General features: G+C 49.0%; 1 protein-coding gene across 1 annotated transcript in view; it reads left to right on the top strand.

Moving 5' to 3' along the window:
* SEZ6L (seizure related 6 homolog like) overlaps nt 1-1340 on the top strand; it is a 153872-nt gene that overhangs the window by 151235 nt on the left and 1297 nt on the right. The window contains exon 16 of the mRNA XM_023741798.1: nt 17-199. Within this exon, the coding sequence (XP_023597566.1) occupies nt 17-199 (183 nt within the window). The remainder of the gene's footprint in view (nt 1-16; nt 200-1340) is intronic.

The following is a 1340-nucleotide window of genomic DNA, read 5'->3' as shown; positions in this document are numbered from 1 at the left end:
CTGTCTTTGTGCCCAGGAGAGCCACCCGAATGCTGTCTTTGGAGAAGTACTGATCATTCCTGCCAGCTAGGCCAGTTTGTGGGCAAGAGGCAGAGCCCCATGCCACGGAAGCCGGAGCTGAATGAGCTGAGCGGGGAGGCGCGAGACAGGAAGCAGGGGGCTGTCACGCCGCAGGCCAGGGCCGTTTTTCTGTTGTACCGTGGGGCATGGTAATGAATCATTTAGTAGTCCAGAGAAAGGGGAGCTTCTTTGTGAAACCCAGGGGTGGGCTGTGCCTGCAGAGAACTCCCTATCCCTAATAGCCTTCTCTACCTGAACAAGCCAGCGAGGGCACACACGAAAAGCAGATGTGGCCTCCACCTGGGCCAGGGAGCGGCCAGCTGAACCCCTTTACAGCCCTAGTTCCTGCCAGCAGTTGTTAACAGTATCGGGAAATCATGATTTTAGAGTCATGGGGGCGGGTAGTGCCACCTTTTTAACAAAATGTGACTACTGATCATTGAAAAACATTAACTACAAGAAAATCAGCAATCACTTTACTAACACTGCTGCTAATATAATGACTAGCATTTATATTCTATGCAGTTTTATAAGAGCCTATTTTTTTGGAGACAGACTTGGGTTTAAATCTCAGCTCCAGCCACAACTAAACAATAACTCCTGGCAGGCCACTTAGCTTCTCTAAATCTCAGGCTCTCCTCCTGGAAAGTAGGGGAAATGTCATCTATAAAGTGTTTATTTAGCATAAAACCTGCGCACAGTAAGTCTTCAGTCATTCAGCGACTATCCTTGGTTGCATAGCAGCTTTGGAAGGTAAGTATGCTAATGTCTCCCTTTTATAGATGGGAGGCCATGGTTCAGAGAGGTTGAGTGATGCCCAAGGTCACACAGCATGTAAGGACCCCAAGTCCCCTGTCCTTCCCACTACTACATGTGGCCTCTTTGAATGATTACTCTGTATGTGCTTCTCGGCACCATCCATTTCTGGTTCAGACAGTACAGTAACATACTCTGGTTTTACAGAGAAAGATGTTTCATTTTCATCATAAATTAGGGACATTAAATCAGAGCGGGGATGCCAGTTCACCCAAGGTCATCATTGTCATAGTGAGTCACCGAGGACAGCCAAGAATGCTGCTGTCCTGACCCATCTTCCTGCTGGCTCAGTCCTTCCTGAGCTGTGGGATTGGACGGGTGTGGTGGTGCCTTCATTTACGGATGTCAGAGTAGTGACGGGGCCAAGTGTTTCTCCAGACAGACCCTCGGATGAGCAGTGGGAAGAGAAAGTTCCTGCTCAGCAGCATTTCAACAGGACCCTCCTTTCCTGCGCATGCCACCCT

The sequence above is a fragment of the Trichechus manatus genome, unplaced genomic scaffold (genome assembly GCF_000243295.1).
Source record: "Trichechus manatus latirostris isolate Lorelei unplaced genomic scaffold, TriManLat1.0 scaffold00190, whole genome shotgun sequence".
Classification (NCBI taxonomy): domain Eukaryota; kingdom Metazoa; phylum Chordata; class Mammalia; order Sirenia; family Trichechidae; genus Trichechus; species Trichechus manatus.
Note: the sequence above shows the minus strand (reverse complement) of the source record. Positions and strands in the feature narration are given on the sequence as shown.